Source organism: Tinamus guttatus, unplaced genomic scaffold (assembly GCF_059628265.1).
Source record: "Tinamus guttatus ecotype Peru unplaced genomic scaffold, ASM5962826v1 Tinamus_guttatus_pri_ptg000503l, whole genome shotgun sequence".
Classification (NCBI taxonomy): Eukaryota; Metazoa; Chordata; class Aves; order Tinamiformes; family Tinamidae; genus Tinamus; species Tinamus guttatus.
Window position 1 is genome coordinate 1,378,555 of NW_028289037.1, and position 14,293 is coordinate 1,392,847.

General features: G+C 47.0%; 1 protein-coding gene across 2 annotated transcripts in view; it reads right to left on the reverse strand.

Annotated features, from left to right (window-relative positions):
- Positions 1 to 5,441: 5,441 nt before the first annotated feature.
- The window catches only part of SLC25A13 (solute carrier family 25 member 13), a 96,148-nt gene continuing 87,296 nt past the window's right edge, over positions 5,442 to 14,293 (reverse strand). For both annotated transcript variants that reach the window (XM_088533465.1, XM_088533466.1), the window contains 4 exons: positions 11,365 to 11,503; positions 7,639 to 7,797; positions 7,466 to 7,556; positions 5,442 to 6,573 (listed from right to left, as the gene is read on the reverse strand). In XM_088533465.1, the coding sequence (XP_088389591.1) occupies positions 6,384 to 6,573; positions 7,466 to 7,556; positions 7,639 to 7,797; positions 11,365 to 11,503 (579 nt within the window). In that variant the 3' untranslated portion in view covers positions 5,442 to 6,383. The remainder of the gene's footprint in view (positions 6,574 to 7,465; positions 7,557 to 7,638; positions 7,798 to 11,364; positions 11,504 to 14,293) is intronic.

Here is a 14,293-nt window from a genome sequence, read left to right on the forward strand (position 1 = left end):
GGCCGTGTGGCGCCCACTGTGCTCCCTGTGGCGGCGACGGCGGCCCCTTCCCACTGAGCGCCTGTCCGTGCGCCCGCCCTGCCACTGAGGAGCCCACGCTGTGCCGCTCCGCGCGAGGCTTGCGGCATCCAGAGCATTCCCGTGCTTTAGATTTCTGTCTGAAACGTAAGGAAGAAAAGACAAATCAAACCTTTATGGGTTTAGTTGTTGCCTTTTAACTACTTAGTAGCTGTATTTAATAGCTAGGAACCCCTGGTTAAACTTGTGCTCACATTGCCCTTCTGGCATAGTCCTATTGAATCCATATGAAGCCAGATATGATTATGTGCAGATGTAGTATGCTTCACTGTATGGGCCTGGGCCAAAGACTTTAGATGTGGTGTTTCACATGGTGACTTTTACATTATGAATGGATGTACTATACGAAAGTTGCTGCTCCTTATTTATTGCGGTGTGCTGCATGGAACATATTTATTTGAAAGCATTAAAATAAACGATCCTAGAGCATGTGCATAATGAGAGAACTGCATTGTCTGTGTGCTGCCGTGGAGGCTACTTTAAAGTCCACATAACAGTTACTGTACATCGTTGTGCTAAAGATGTAAGATCTGTAAAGGTTGCCTTGAGTGGATGAAATGACTTTCCTTTTTTTTTTAATGCCTGTTATTTCTAGGCACTTTAACGATATTTCAAATACAGTTGGTCGCTGATACTTGTCATGCAAGTTAACACTAACAGTCTGACAAAGGGTTGTGGTTCCTGCATATGACACAAGTGCTGCCAATAAAATGTATCATCAAGTCGGCTCTGTAGCAGTGTGGTTAATCTCTCCTTGCCAGCAGTGCTCAGCACGTTCGTTACCGGTCACTGGCACAGGGAAAACGTGGCCTCCCTGGCTTGCACAGTGGTCAGGCTGCTGCCATGTAAATGGATACCCTCAGGTACCCCATACCTGGTCAGCAGTGGACTCAGTGCATCAAGTCCTGTGCCAGATTTTACATGAGAAAAGTCCCTGTCGACAGCTGTGTCTTTAGCTTAGCATGGTCACGTTCATGCACCCGCAGAACCACACCGTGCTGCTCTGTCTGCTGGAAGAGAAGGAAATGGAGAGAAGTGCTGGGAAGGCCGCACCTCGAATACTGTGCTCAGGTTTGGGCCTCTCACTACAAGAAGGACATTGAGGTGCTGGAGCATGACCAAAGGAGGGCAGTGAAGCTGGTGAAGGGGCTGGAGCAGAGACTTTATGAGGAGCAGCTGAAGGAGCTGTGGTTATTTAGTCTGGAGAAGAGGAGCATCAAGGGAGACCTTATTGCTCTCTACAACTGCCTGAAAGGAGGGTGTAGTTAGGCCGGGGTCGGTCTCTCCTCCAGAATAACTACCAATAGGGCAAGAGGAAATGGCCTCAAGCTGCACCAGGGAAAGGACAGGTTGGACATTAGGAAGAATTTCTACACAAAAAGAGCACTCAAGCATTGGAACAAGCTTTCCAGGGATGTGGGGGGGGCAGAGGGGGTCAGCGTCCCTGGCAGTGTTCAAGAAACTGTAGATGAGGAGTTGCTTAGGGACATGGATTAGCAGGGATGGTGGTGATGATGGGTTTACGGTTGGACTCATTGATCTTAATGGTCTCTTCCAAGGATAATGATTCAATGATTCCATGATTCTATGATAAGGTCTCTGCAAACTGACTTGACAGAGATGTTTGGGCAGGGGACAAGGGAATGTCCTTTGAAATGAACTGCCTGTGGGTGGAGAAGGACCATTGCTGAAGGCTGACTCTGGTGGTAAGGCTGGTAGTTACGTTAGCATCACAAATCATATTGAGCCAGAACATGACAGTGATGTGTGTTTACCTTCCAACTTCTCCCTACTCCATGCCATGAATAGCTTGTAAAATAGTAGAGTCATCTCAGAAGACCCTCAGAATTTGCTGCTGTGTGCAAGTGAAAATGACCAAAGTCCTTCCCCCTAGCACAACGGGGGAGTTGTTACAAACACGAGATGAGCACTCTTCCCCCAAAGGCCTTTTTTTCTTTTCACTTCTTCCTCCCATTTGTGTGGGGCATACACGGGGCAGGGAAAGGATTCAGCTTTCAGAAAGGACCAGGGTTGCACGTACAGAGCAGAAGCTCAGGAGGACCATTGCAATGGGCAGTGTGCCATGTGGTAGAACATCTGGCCATCCCTTGTTGACCTCCTTCTGGGGTCTCCAGCCCAGATTTTTCTGTGGCTGAACATACAGCTCTGCCTCACTAGCTTTTACAAACCAACAGTTATGACAAGAATTCCCTCAGGATCTTCCCAGGAGGGAACTAGACGTAAAACAAACTTCTCTAGGTCCCTTTGCCTGTAAACACCCAAATACCAGGAGGAAGAGCAGAAATGCTCCATGTTAGCACTGCTGTCTATGAGTCAAGAATGAGTTTGAAAAACAGCCCTTGCTCTGTTTTGGGCCATCAGACCTCAGCTTTCTTTGAAGCGAAAAATGGTCACTCAGAGCATGCAGAGAAAGCATCATAACCCAAAGGGCAGGATGCCTGAGCAGGGAAGAAGCAGGTAGGTGGAATGGGAAGGCCAGTGACATGAAGGAGGGTTGGGCTGTGAATGAGATTCAGGGCAGGAGCAAGTGTGGTGAGGTGGATGGGGACATACATGGAGCTGACTCTTCTTTGCTTGAAGGGAAGAGCAGAGTCTTCATCAATTTCAGGGTAAAAGGCCAAGGCTCCAGCAACACAAATGCAAGGCAAGATGGGGTGGCCGGACACTCATGAGCGTGAGAGGAGCTGTGGGAGGGAGGACACAGCGGAGACCCTTGGCAGGTGGCCCTGGGGGGCAGGAATGCCAGGCCCAGCTGCAAGGGGCCACAGGGCTGTGTCACCCCTGCGGCACGTGCTCTGTTCAGGAGGCCCCATGATAACAAAGCAGTGACACCCAAGGCTGAAATCCCATGTGTCTGCCAGCGTGGCTGAGACACAGCATGTTCTGCTCCGGGCCTGTAAAGCACCACAGCACAGGGGCAAAATGCCAGGCCTGCTGCTTTGAGAGCAGCGTGTAAGCAATACTGCTTGGACACAGAGATGTTTGAAAGGGGAAAAGGCCCTCCGGTGGGTCTGAAAGCATGGTGGACATTTCCCAGGAGAGGCCACTAGAACAAGCATTTGCTGCTCGAGAATAGGCTCAGCAAAGCTGCCTCAAGATCGTTACTTCAGAGAGATGCCCAGTCAGGAGGAACAAATGGTGCTGGGTCACAGCGATTCAGTGCCACAGCCACAGGGCATCGTCAATGCTTCGTGGTGGCTCTGCCGCAGTGGAGAGTGCTGCCTGCCGGGCTTCACCCTCAGCTGCTCAAATATGCACTGTGTCTGAAAACCTAAGAGCCCCTGCCCCGTCCCACAACAGCGTGAATTTTTCCTACAAGCTGCATCTCTCCACTGCTGTGGGAACGATACGCTGGGAAGAAGCTCTTTCCCACAAGATGCGTGACGAAAGCTCCATCTCCAACTGAGTCTTGGCAAACACACCGGAATCCCCTGGGTGCGAGCTGGCGTCCCACAGTGTGGAGCAGCTCCCGCTGGGCAGTAGCAGCAGCATCCGTCCAGCTCGAGGCTGCCCAGTGCCTTTCCTAGGGCCATCTGTCCAGGGCAAACTAGGGTAAGGGTGGTTCTCCCTCATGGTCCTAAGTAGACCTAGTTCTGCAGTAACATGAGTATGTGCTAGTGGTTTCACATCCTGATACGTGAGAGACTCTCTGGGACACAATACCAGCATCTTGAGATTTTTGCGTTCTTAACCATTAAATAACTGGTGCTTGATCACTGTCTCCAGCAATCATCTTCATGCTTGTGCAAAAATGGCAAGTATTTTAACTGAAGACCATCCAGGGTCTGAATTTCACATCAGCTTTTAGAATTAGCCAAAGTTGGCCGATTCTAGCTCCTCCTGCTTCCTTGCTGTTTTCTGGGCAGCAAGGAGCTGCACGGGTAAGCAGTGCACCATGCACACATACATCATGTACATACACACACATATATATATACACAGTGGGGAGCCGACGGAAGGGACATTCCTGAGCAAACTGTCCCCTCCTAAGAAGGACGCAGAGCGGTTTGTTGGGTTTCGTATTTTTAGCAGATTTAGAAAAACCTGCCCAAGTTATTTTTGAAGTCTGTGGTATGTTTGCTCACAAAAGCCTCCCTGCAAACTGTCCACATTAAACCAGCTTAAACCCAACCCTGTCCCCAGGGACCAGGCCAAGAGCACCCCTCAGCTTCTGGAGGGGCAGTGCGGACACCCCCCACCTCTCCATGCCACCAGGTAAGATATCCAGTATTGGAACATTTCTTTTTTTTCCTCTGGTAAGTCGTAGTTTACTGGGCTGCAGGAAGCAAGTGAGGTTACGTTTTATCCCGTTCCTCCCACCCTTTGCTTAACTCCCCCAGAAAGCAGCAAGGACAAACAGTGTCCTCGGGGCCTCTGCTTGTTTGTGAGGCAGCCTCACAATTCCGTGGCCCCTCAACATCCCGAGCAGGAATGTTGCATCCCCCTGGGTGGCCGAGCTGCAGGAGTCCTCCTGGAGCTCCTGACTTTCCACATCTTTTTTTTTTGACAGGATAAATGAGGACAAAAATCTCAGTGTCCAGCACAGGCAGCTCTCAGTGAGCAAGTTTTGCGCCTCTGCGCTAGGCTCGCAGGTTGCTCTGGCCCCAGGGACACACCTGCAGGCAGGGACCAGCTTCTCTGCTTGCCCCCAAGGAATCCTGTGCTGTCCCGACCCCACCGCGCTGGAACCTGGACACTCAGTTAGCCCAAGACAGTAATTTTCCTGGTGGCCCAAACACAAATGCTCTACAGCAGTTTCCACTTTAGTATTTCCACAAGTTATATGTAATACAATGACGTGCTAACAGACACCTGGCTAACTTCTGCAGAAAAACTGCATCTGCGCATTTCCTCAGTTTGCAGTCAGCTTTGAAGGCAAACTAAACCCCCAAACAAATATTCTATAAACACCGAATTCATCCAGATCTTAGGCACCACCACTGCAGACACCCAATGGTGGCTTAAACTGACCGGGTGGTTAAACTTTATAACAAATTAATCAACAGGAGGAAAAGGTCAAATTGCCCAAAGCTGATGTCAATTCTGGTTTTTGACTGAAAAAAAAAAAATGAGTGACATCTATGTCAAAGCATCCCTTTTCTACAGAGGAGGATACAGATAAATTTGTGCTGAAGCTCGAGGTGCTTTTATAGCCTTCTACCCCAAAATTTCCTTGATCTTACACCTAACCTGACAATTTAAGTTGATCAAAACGTGATGTGCTCTGCCATCTCCAGTACAGAATACCATGTGTGCATCTCTCTTTGAAAGGTTTATTTCTATCTTCATAAATATATAGTTTTCTAAACACTGTGCAAGGCACCAAAAAAATAAGTAAAATCTTTTGTTTTAAAGTATTTTAATCTCTTTTGACTCAATGAAGTAAATAAGAATCTGAAACCATCTATTTGCCAATTACAAGCCAGCAGTTAAGGCAGGTACCATTGATACAGTGCATGAATTTTCTATTGCAGTTATTTAAACAAGCAGCGTTTTACTAGAAGTGCATATACAAACAGAACTCCAAATACCAGCAACCCAAGATAGGCACCTAGTTATGAAATTTCCTTGTATGTGTAATAGAATGCCAAAAGTTCTGCCATAAAGTGCAAAGACTATGGACAATAACACTTTCTTTTGAGCATTTTGATACCAGTAACATAATACAACGGCTAAACATTTATAAATGTGGTTTCCATTACAAAAACATGTTCCGCATAAAAGCTTCATAATACAATCCAGAAACAGAACTTGTGCGTGTACATATTTAAAAAGTTGAAGCTGTACTGGCAGACTTAGGTACCGGGTATATATTTGCTGACCTCTACAGACACGCACTAAGTTTATAACCAATTTACATGTACAGTCAAAATCATTCTGCTTGGAGCACCGTGATTTCCACTGAGTTTTCCATCTGAGTGACGACGTGTGACATCCGCTCTGGTAATCTGCAACCAGCCATTGCCTGCAAGATGATCCGGTTCACAGCTCTCACCCAACCCTCCCCAATAAACGGAACCTAAAATTAGTGTCTTCCCAACACAAGCACATGTCAGATGTGGACAAATACATTCATGGTCCCAAACTTAAAACAACTGGTAAGAATTTCACAGTGATCTGGTTAAGGAAGCACAAAGACAAATGATTACCTTTAAGATGAAAATTGCCTTAAAACTCAAATGAAGCTAAACTGCTTTATCATGAGAAGCTAAAGGAACGAAGTATTAACCAATTAGAAAAGTGGCTCTTTCCCAACTAATAACAAAAAACCTACAGCAATTATCTCAGGGTCCTACTGCTGCAGCAGCCTTTGAGGTAGGTGGCGATGGCTTAAACCGAGGTAGGTAGAGTCCAAACTTGTTTTCAATCCCTGCAAAAGTGGCGACTGCCAATTTATAACCACCAACATGGTCGGGGTTAGGAGCAGGGAGTGTGATCCTAGACTTAGGAACTGGTTCTGATCCAGCTGGTTTTCTGTAAAACAATAACAGTAATAATAATAAATTAATTTCTGTAGCGTAAAACCAGAATTCAAAAAAATCCCCTCCATAAAATTATTCAGAATGAGACATCTGAGGGCATCTCACTTTAAGTAACTAGATTAAATGCTACAATGTAATGCTACAGTTCTAAAATGTTCCAGAGAAGTTAGCTGCCTTCATGCTAATTAAGATAAAGGATGGTCAAATAGAGATAACATATTTAGTGCATTAATCAAATCTGCAGTGGGGGGCGCTGACTTTCAGAACTTCCTGCTACAATGTGCCACCAATCCAGGAACCAGGTAGGGCTTAAATAAATTTTGGGGTGGCTTTTGAACCGCTGCTCCCCACTGCAGATCCTGGCAGGACAAGTTAAATCAGTGAGATTTATACCCATCTGTACCATCAGTCTTCAGCTTAGCAACCTGGGCAGAGAATGATCAACAAAAAATTCTTGAAGTTAACAGCAAATTGGTCCAATGTTTTTTGAGTCATGTTTTCGTAATGTTTTTACTCAGATTTTAAGGGCAGGATTTCACCTCATCTCCCCCCTTGCCCATTCCCAGGACCAGGTACACTGAATCACAGAGCACTAACGCGTCCCATCCCCGCTGCAGCTACATCCCCACCCCCTCAGTTCAGCCCCTCAGTGTCTCTGTCTGCGCTAACGCAGGTCCCCCCCATTGGGGACGGTGACATGAAATACGGCCGTGTCTTGCTGGGGACACCTCCTTGAGAGGTGTGAGGTGGCCTACACAGTACCTACAGCCCCTTCGGCGTGCTCTAAGCTCCGGCAGGCCCCACATCTCGGCACCGACACGTCCGGAGCACAAGGACCCGCACAGGATGGCGTGCGGCTCCGGGCCCAGACGCCACATACTTACACTCCCCCAAAGTCCACATAAAACCATCGCTGCAGCAGCTCGTAGGTCACCAGAGTAACACCAAACTGAGGTGAGGATCGAAACACACGAGCTTGAAAGGAAAGAAAACATCTCGTGAGAGGCAGAAGGAGCTGGGCCAAAAACCGCTGGGTCCTGCACACGGCTGCACCCACCTCCGGCTCCTTTCCAGAGCGCCTTGGGCCCTTCCTCGCGCAGGATCTTGGCGAAGCAGTCCACGACGCCGCTGTACGTGGTCTGGCCCGCGCGGGCTGCCACCTGCAGCCGCGTCTTGATGACGTCCGCGGGGGTGACGAGGGAGGCGGCAGGCATACCTGCGGCAGCGAGAGAGCCGCGTGAGCCCCAAGGGGCGCCCACGCCGCCCTCTGCGCGGGCAGGCGCCGGCGCCGCCCCGTGCCGCCTCACGCCGCCTCATGTCGCACACCCGCACAACCTGGTGCGCAGCGCCAGCAAAAGGCCGTTCCTCTGCGCAGGAATGGCGGGAGAGCGAGGCCGCAGCTCGCGTCCTCGGCAGGGCACACAAGGGAAGGTTCAAGTTCACCCTGGCAGATAATCAAGTGGAGGTATCAAATAGCAAATTACCAGTGGACGGTACTTCTGAAGGCATTCCTGTCCTAACTAGGGCTGTCCAGGTTCAGGGAAATAAAAACGTGGAAAAAAAAAAAAGAAAAGAAAAGCAGCGAGCTTGTACCCAGAAGACGCTGTCTCTGATGGTTTCATTACTTTTCCATTCAGCATCTGTTCCAAACCAACAAGGTCAGATGCAGATACATAAATCTCTTTTGCTATTTTTTAGGCTCACTAATCCTGTAGCAACTTTTGTCCAAACCAGCCTGGTCTGGCCTCACGCAGCAGCCCGGCCCTGCTGCCGCCCCGCGCAGAGCCGAGCGAGCGTCGCGGGTCACCGCGGCGAGGGCTCTTCCTCCCCGCACCCCGACCCGACGTGCACGCCGCCCCCGCAGCCAGGCCAGCAGGAACGCGCGAAACCTGGTGAAGATTTCCCAGCTCTAGAAACGGGGAAATTCCTTTCTGCTTACGCTTACCCGCTCCAGGATATTGCTGGAGTGTTCAATTCCAAGCTGGACTTTTGTCCTTCAAAAGCCAACCAGGGTTTTCAAGGAAAACCAAAGGACATACTTAGAAATGATTCCGCTTACTATCCACTGACTTCCACCTCCTTACATGGCATTCGTTATTACTGGGATTTTTTTGCATTTAAAGATTTTTTATGCCTGTCTTTAGAAGCTATTTATACAGCACAAAATACTCTACAGACAAATAAAGCTTTACAGGTCGCTGCCCTGAGGAGCTTACAATCGGAATAAGACAAATAACACAGCAGGAGCTGACAGTAAAAAAGAGGACTGAGGAGAAGAGAAGGAAGCTCACGGAAGCAATTGGCAGATGGAGGAAATTAAGGAGAGATCCTGCAGTTGATATGAGAATCATCTCCTCAGAAAATGCTGTGGCACAACAGGTTGAGACACCTGGGGAACAGTGAACACCAGAAATAGATCAAAATAGAAGACATGCAAATTTTTGTTGCACGCGACCCTAGCAAAAAAAAAAAAAAAAAACAGGAAGGAAGGAAATATCCACCAGAAAAGAATGCAGGTGAGCCTGTCAGCACAGCCAGCTTGAACATCCCAGTCCCTGGAGTTTTCCTGGAAACAGGCCTCAGCATCAAACGAGCTGGTGAAATCCCCAGCCAAAGCTGAGAGGCCCAGACACCATCCCTGAGACCAGCAGGCACCGTTCACAGTCTCAGGCATAATCTGAGATGTGGGGTTTTTTTCATATCTTGCCCTTGACTTCCTTGTGGCAAAACACAGAGCTGACACACATGCCCCCATCACACTTCACTTGTACCTAATAAAAGAAATATCTTGTTTTCGTAGAAAGTTTGATGAATGTTGTATCTTTAATACTGTAATTTGCTCATGAGAGTTAACTTGGACTGGAATTCACAGGAAACACTGGATGAAATTCGCATTATAGCCAGTTTGGTAAGTCGTATCAGCAGCAATAAAGACTGCTTCTGTGCCTGAACTTCAAAGAGGCAGTTATCTCGGTCTGCAATCACCTGACAATGGCTAGAGAGAGAAAAATAGGAAAATCTAAGAAATGACTTGGCTTAAAAATGCCAGCTTATGTTTCAGGTCTGTAAATACAATCTATAGTTCAAAAATGGTTTTGTCCCATTAAAATGGGTGAGAAACTGGCTAGATTTAAGCTCCTGCTGGGGGGCTTAGAGGTTGGCTCTGTTTTGGGATGGGGGTGAACAAGTGATTTTCTAAGCTGAGTTTTCTAGCGTCAGGTCTGTTCGTCTGGACTGTAAGCACCCGCATACAGAGCAAACCCAAAGAGCAGAAGCTACGTGCTTCAACAAGACAGACTACGCTGATCTGCACAGTCACGCCTCAGCTCTGTCTGAAATGCAGATACACCCACGTGCGTAGGATAAAAAAGTCCATGCTCTTTGGGAGACACAACCCCGTGCATTATCCTGACTTGAGGAGATTTTCCCCAGAGAAAAGAACACTTAAAATTAACTAGGAAAACACAGCTAAACTACCTGTCTGTATGGGACTCGTGTCTCCCCACCACTTTTCTACCTCAGCGGATCCCAGCGTATCTCACCTAACACAACTGCCGCTCTTCAGGAGGGTTCGTGCAGCTCAGTGAGGCTGAACATGATGGAAACAGCAGCTTTGCGAGTGTGGATGGGAGCTCTACCTTGCCTGGCAGTCCTGCTGCAAACGCTTTCAGGTCCAGTTGTGCCCCGACAGGAACTCGAGACCCCTGGCCATAGCAGGAAAGTGGCTCTTGAGGCGCCCGGAGCTCCGTGCCAGGGACAGACTGAGCAGCAGGCACAAGGCAAACGCAGGCTACAATGCACATCCCCCCTCTTCTCCCTTTAGTTCTGACACACGCAGATGCATCCATGAAAATTTAAGCACTATCTGGCTACTCTGTCCACTTTGTAGCAGACTAGAACAAACGCGGGCTCCATTCAGTTCTTCTCCCATTTCAGAATACACTCGGTATCAACAGCTTAGTGCACATAAGACAGCTAGCAGCACTGCTTGCTCTCTTCTGTGCAAAGCCACTCAAATCCGCGCTGGTGACTCCTTCCCAGACTGCCTTCCAGCAAAACACAGCACATGCAGCTTTTCGTTCTATGCAGAACACAGCAAGCCTGTCTCAAGCCCCTTACATTTCTACCATTTGTCATAGTCATGGGTTCAGCTTTACTTTTACATTGCATCTTCTACCTTAAAAATGTTCAGCGTAAGCCTACAGCTAAATCTGTCTTGTTTAATACAAGAAAAAAAAAAGGACAAAATCCGAGGGAGAAAGTATGAAGTCAGATTATGAAGTCAATCCCATTCAACTGCATGGGATACTGTCAATAGTAAGTAGATTTTGTCATTTTGTCAGAGTTTGCTCACAGTGTGTTCAGAGAGCTATATTGCTAGCAAGGATTTTGGGTGCCATATACCAAAATTCAAGATTCCTTTGATCATAAAGAATTTCAAGAATTCGGTGATTTTACTTATAAATCACTTTTTTGCCAGTCAGCCAACCAAAGCAAAACAAGAGAACTGCACAGCAACTTCGTAAGATGATATATAATGACAAAATATCAGAACCTAAACCTTCCTCTTCCCTTTTCCTCTTGAACTCTATGAAGACATCAGGAACTTACAGTATCTTTCACATCAGCTCAATGTTGCAGCATAACCACGGATCTTTCTCTTATTTGGGCACCAGGTTGCAAAATAGGTATGAATCTTCCACGCTTTTCACAAGTTCTCCCAGCCAGAGCCCCAGTGCTGCAGAGGCAATGCAATGAAGCCAGGAGAAATTTGGGCACTTACCAGCTATTGAGCCAGCCAAGAGCAAATATCCAGGGCTAATCCTCCCATCTTCATTTGCAAAAGAAGATTTCAAATGAGCGTAACAGGGGAAGTAAATGGCAGAGAAGGGGATGTCACGCAGAAAACATGCCTTAGCACCCTGTTTTAAGGAAAGAGAACAAGTTGAGACTAAACATATTTACCATCGTGAACGATGAACATCACAGAACAAGGCTACTTCATATTTTTTTCTTTTGTTGCAAAGGGCTAATACAAAAAAAAGCAATTTCTCCTCTTAAAATTTTGAGACACGTGTATGTCAGTCTGCTGAGGAATGTGTGTATTGTTTCTTGGTTCAGTAAGTTCTGTCACTGTATTTATCTTGTCTACTTGTTCTCCCTCAATCCCTAACACTGTAGTTATTTGCTGGCAATAGAGAAAATGTCATGTGTTGGCGTAAGCTCTGGTAACACTTCTACGAATTGTAAATAGCTGACAATCTAGCCATGCAACTGTGCAAGAAGTTTAGGATATGTCTGAAGAAGATGATTGAGTTACAGGACAGGTCTGTCCCTTCTCATTCCCACTTAAAATAGAATGCTTTTTGGAAATAAACAGTGCCCAGTCCATACATCTACACAACGTGATTCATGGTAACCCAACATGCACTGAGGAAAAGAGCGAAAGAGAATATATCTCCAAGACCAATTCTAGAATAACAACAGAATGATTTACTTGATTTTAAAGTACAAATGATGCAGGATACAGTTTGTTTTCAAATACATTTCATCTCTTACTCTTAAATTGACCCTTCTATCATTTTCCATAAGTAGTATAAAAAGACAACAAAGTTACAGACAATACAGTTGATTTCAAACCTAAGGACTGCGGTGGCAAATAGGCAAGAGAAGTCTTGGGGTGCAGCAAGCAATCAACTATTCTTCAAGCAAGGTAAAAAGCAAAAGGTCACTACAAAAGTAAAATATCAAATAACAGCCAAGTTCCAAGTCCAAGAGGGATCCTGCCTTTCCTCAGCGGGGAGACCCAGCAAATAGCAGAGTCCAAATGCACCAGGATTCAGCCTAGCAGGAAGACACAGCAGGGATAAATGCACTCACGAGCCCTGCTGGAGGTCCCGTTTCTGCTGCTAGGGACAGCCCTTCCCGTGCGAGCGGTGCAGGCCGGGCGCTCGCGCACGCCAACACGCAGGGTCCACAGCGCCCGTGAGCGAGGCAAGGCGCGGGCGGCGAGCGGGACGCAGCTTGCTAAGATCGCTTCCCGCAGGCTGGCTCGCAGGAGATGCCCGTAAGAGTAGTCTGCAGGCAGAGAATGCCTCTAAGAAAATTCAATTCATGCTTAGAAACAGCCACTATATCAGGCCTTCTGTGTGTCACAGACCATTAGATTTTACTTTGCTACCTAGGGTAGCAAGTACAACTCTGCTCAGATCCTGCTCTTTCTGGAACATTTTCTCAACTTATTTCTTGACATTCTCAAATTGAGAATTTGCCATTTCCCTTGACAGTTCCTTCCAACGGTTAATTACTTTTGCTGTTAAGAAAGTTTGCCCTGTTTCTCCACGGAAACTGTCTGATTTACGCTCGCCGTCACTGGTTCTCGTTACACTTTTCTTAGATACCCTAAAGAGCTTTTAGATCCTAAAGAAAACGCCACAGAGATACTCAAACCACCCTGCTGCCGAGCCGGCCTGGCTGCAGTTTTCAGACAGGGAGCAAAACAAACACTGGACTAAAATCTCCTCCAAAAGTTACCTGCAAAGCAGCCCAGTTCCCCTTTAATGTATAAATAAATAACGTATTTTGTATTCTGTGCAGACACAAGAATTGCGGCCTCTCATGCCGCAACAGGAGCCAGGTTTACAGCATAGCTTTAATCTGCACATAAAAAGAAAGACTGAGGGGTTACCAAGTTCTGCATGAAAAAAAATATGGAAAAGAAAAATTGAATTTTCTCCTGAAACACTCACACGCTACCACGGCTTCTTTAAAGATTTATTTTTAGAGTGCACTTTTCCTCAGAGCAAATCTCCACGCTGCCTTTGCCCTCAGGGCACATCACTTTTATTTTCTTTGCAATGGTGTCATTAAAACACTGCGCACGCTTCTTCCTCTACGCCTTTTTCCGCATACTCTGAAATATCTCTACGTAGTTAAAATAACTTAGGGAAATCAATAAACTCCAACTGCAAGCAACCCTTAACTCAACCTGAACCGCTAATATTCCTCCTCCTTCATTACAGGACTTCCTTCACGAGGCAGAAATAACACGTTAGTATCGCTAATATCACCATTAATATGGCTAATAATGTACGTTTGGGTGCAGAGGGAGAGAGGGTATCCCTGAATGAGGCTGGCTAACGGTAAACAAAACTGGGATCCAAACTTGGATCCACTTTAATAATAACCCAGTTTGGCCCCGTTCCAATATCGCAAGAGCCTGAAGTTTCCCCTTGCCGCTCTACTTCAAGTCTGGGAAAGCATGTTTAAAAGCAGGCCTCATTTAACTCAGAGTTAATCATCCGCAACCAGCCCAGGCCAATTAGGAAGGCTTAGGAAGATTGGCCGCAGTATCTTGAAAAGCAAAAGAAACATTTATTTTACTCCTCGCACCTTTTTAATGTGGACAACGTGCTGAAAGCCAAAAGGGGGTTTTAATCAATCCCCAGAAAGCGGTAGGGATCATCCGCCCCAGTTTATCCTGGCAGCCCCAGAGCAGCCCTGCCAGGCATGAAATTGGTGGGGATGCTGCACACCGCGACGTGCGCCTCCCCAGCGCAGCAGCCGCCGCGCTCCCATCTTCCCGCGCTTTAATAACCTTAAAGCTCTTAATCTTGGATAGTATCTCACTGAATAAACTAGTGGCGGGGAGGGGGCAAAAAAAAAGAATCCTGATTGCCTAAAGATTCTCACAAATAAGGCCGAGTCAGTGC